At 49.1% G+C, this 2,034-nt stretch overlaps 1 protein-coding gene across 1 annotated transcript; it reads left to right on the top strand.

Moving 5' to 3' along the window:
• Positions 1 to 745: 745 nt before the first annotated feature.
• On the top strand, positions 746 to 1,279 carry LOC119444148 (diamine acetyltransferase 1). Its single transcript, XM_037708610.2, has one exon. The coding sequence runs from the start codon at positions 746 to 748 to the stop codon at positions 1,277 to 1,279; it is 534 nt and encodes a 177-aa protein (XP_037564538.1).
• The last annotated feature ends 755 nt before the right edge of the window (positions 1,280 to 2,034 follow it).

Genomic DNA, 2,034 nt, shown 5'->3' with positions numbered 1-2,034 from the left:
TCCGGAGATTTAAAAAAAGAACACTTTTAGGTTTCGTTCCTCTTGAAAAGAATAAGATCGTAATTAACGTTCTGGTTTGGTAAAAAGTAACGTGCTTTTTTTTTTCGGTTCAGCTCTGGTTCGATACCCTGCCTCTGACTTTTATTCTATATGCGTGGATATGTTCAGTTAGTCGAATTCCTATCGAAAACCTCACAATCTCATTAATTTGATGCGATAGTTTTGGAAGAAACCTTGCCGATCTCCCTCACGGCGGTCCACGTCGTCGCTCGCGCCTTTTGTATTTGAACGCTGCACGATAAGGCGGCTCGCTCTGGCACATCTCCAGCTACCCATGCGGCGTATATCGACTCTACCATTATCTATATCGCAATCACTTGATAGATTCGCCTCGACGGCTTCGCTCGCTTCCCCTTGTTCTCTCTAGAGATTAGCTTTCTCTTTTCCGCGAACAGCCGAACAGAAACTGCGACTACGAGACAGAGTCCCTCGAACATGTCCTAGAGGATATTCTTTAGCCGTCTCCATTTTCGTCAAAGCTTTTCGCAAAGCTCCACAGACGGCTCTGGCTGTCCGCCACGAGTTTAGCCATGCGAGGCGACACCTGGGACGGCCAAGGGAGGCTGCACACCGACGTTGCAGCAGACGGCATCCAACAAAAAAGGCTCGCTCGTCGCTGGCTCGGAGCATCGCACGAATCGCGCGTTTTCCTCAGCCGGAAACGCAAGAAGGGGGCGTCGGTGAAATGTCATTCAAGGTCAGACCCGCCGTACGCGAGGACTGCGCCGCCATACTGGGCCTGGTCCGAGAGTTGGCGGACTACGAACGGATGCTGGATCAAGCTAGGTTGACCGCCACCGACCTCGAAGAGCACCTCTTCTCGGACGACGAACTGCGCTTGGCTTGTACGAACGTGGCCACGACGGCCGCGGGCGACGGCGAGTGTGACGGCGAGCGCGTGATCGGCTTCGTTCTCTACTTCTTCGTTTTCGACCCGCTAACTCTCGATCGCGTGGCGTACATGGATGAGCTGTACGTGCAGCCCGCACACCGAGGTCGGGGCGTCGGCCTGGCGCTGTGGCGCTCTGTGGCGGACCACGGTCTCCGGCGCTCGTGCGAGGTGCTCAACTTCGAGGTGCTCGACTGGAACGCGCCGTCGCTGGAGTTCTACGCCAAGCGGGGCGCCACCAACATCACGCGCTCGCGAGGTTACCAGCACCTCAGGTTCTCCGCTAGCCCGCGCGGCTCTTTCCTAAACGCTCAAGAAGGTTCGTGCTGAAAGTGCGATTCGTGTTGCTGCAAGTGTTTCTTGTCGAACCATCTTTTGTAGCTGCTTTTAAATCGGATGCAAAGTCCTGAGTTCGATTACTGCCACGACAGGTGTATTCTTAAGGGCGAAATACAAATGCTCTCGTGCACTTACTTATCTCTGGTTGCGTACGTTGTTATACTTATGAAGGAAAACACGTTACCTCGATGCCATATCTGACTTGCGTATTCTGATACACATGTAAAACGCAAAAATGCCTTTTTTTAGACTACTCCTGGACCGATTTGAATGAAATTTGTTTCATTTGCGTGAGAAAGCTAAACACTACAACTCTAGGATGCAGAATTTTGACTTACGACCTGGATGTCCAGCAAAAGTAGACGAAAATTCGCAAGCTAAAACATAATACAAGCACGGCGTTCAAGAAGCCGTAAATCTGCACCAGGAACACATATCGCTCTTCTGTAAGCTGAATATGTTACAACATCTCAAGCGGACAAATGTAGTATATGAATTTTACAGGTTACGCGAAATCGTCGCAATATTTACGAGCGTTTCGCAAATGTATACACTACTCACAAATTTGGGAGTATACTTCTATGCGGTACACCATACATTTGGTCGGGTTTAGATGTGTTATTAATTGTAATTTGTAGAATTGTGATACCGTTTTATTTGTATTGCTGAGTCACAGTTGTAAACCTCATATATAGCTTTTTTAGCCAGATTTTATCTTCTGCTTCTAAATGAAACAAACCTCATCA

This window comes from Dermacentor silvarum, chromosome 3 (assembly GCF_013339745.2).
Source record: "Dermacentor silvarum isolate Dsil-2018 chromosome 3, BIME_Dsil_1.4, whole genome shotgun sequence".
Classification (NCBI taxonomy): domain Eukaryota; kingdom Metazoa; phylum Arthropoda; class Arachnida; order Ixodida; family Ixodidae; genus Dermacentor; species Dermacentor silvarum.
This window is presented reverse-complemented; position numbering and strand designations above follow the sequence as displayed.

Excerpts from the sequence above, each read along its gene's own strand:
- LOC119444148 (XM_037708610.2), top strand. The coding sequence starts at position 746 with ATGTCATTCAAGGTCAGACCCGCCGTACGCGAGGACTGCGCCGCCATA.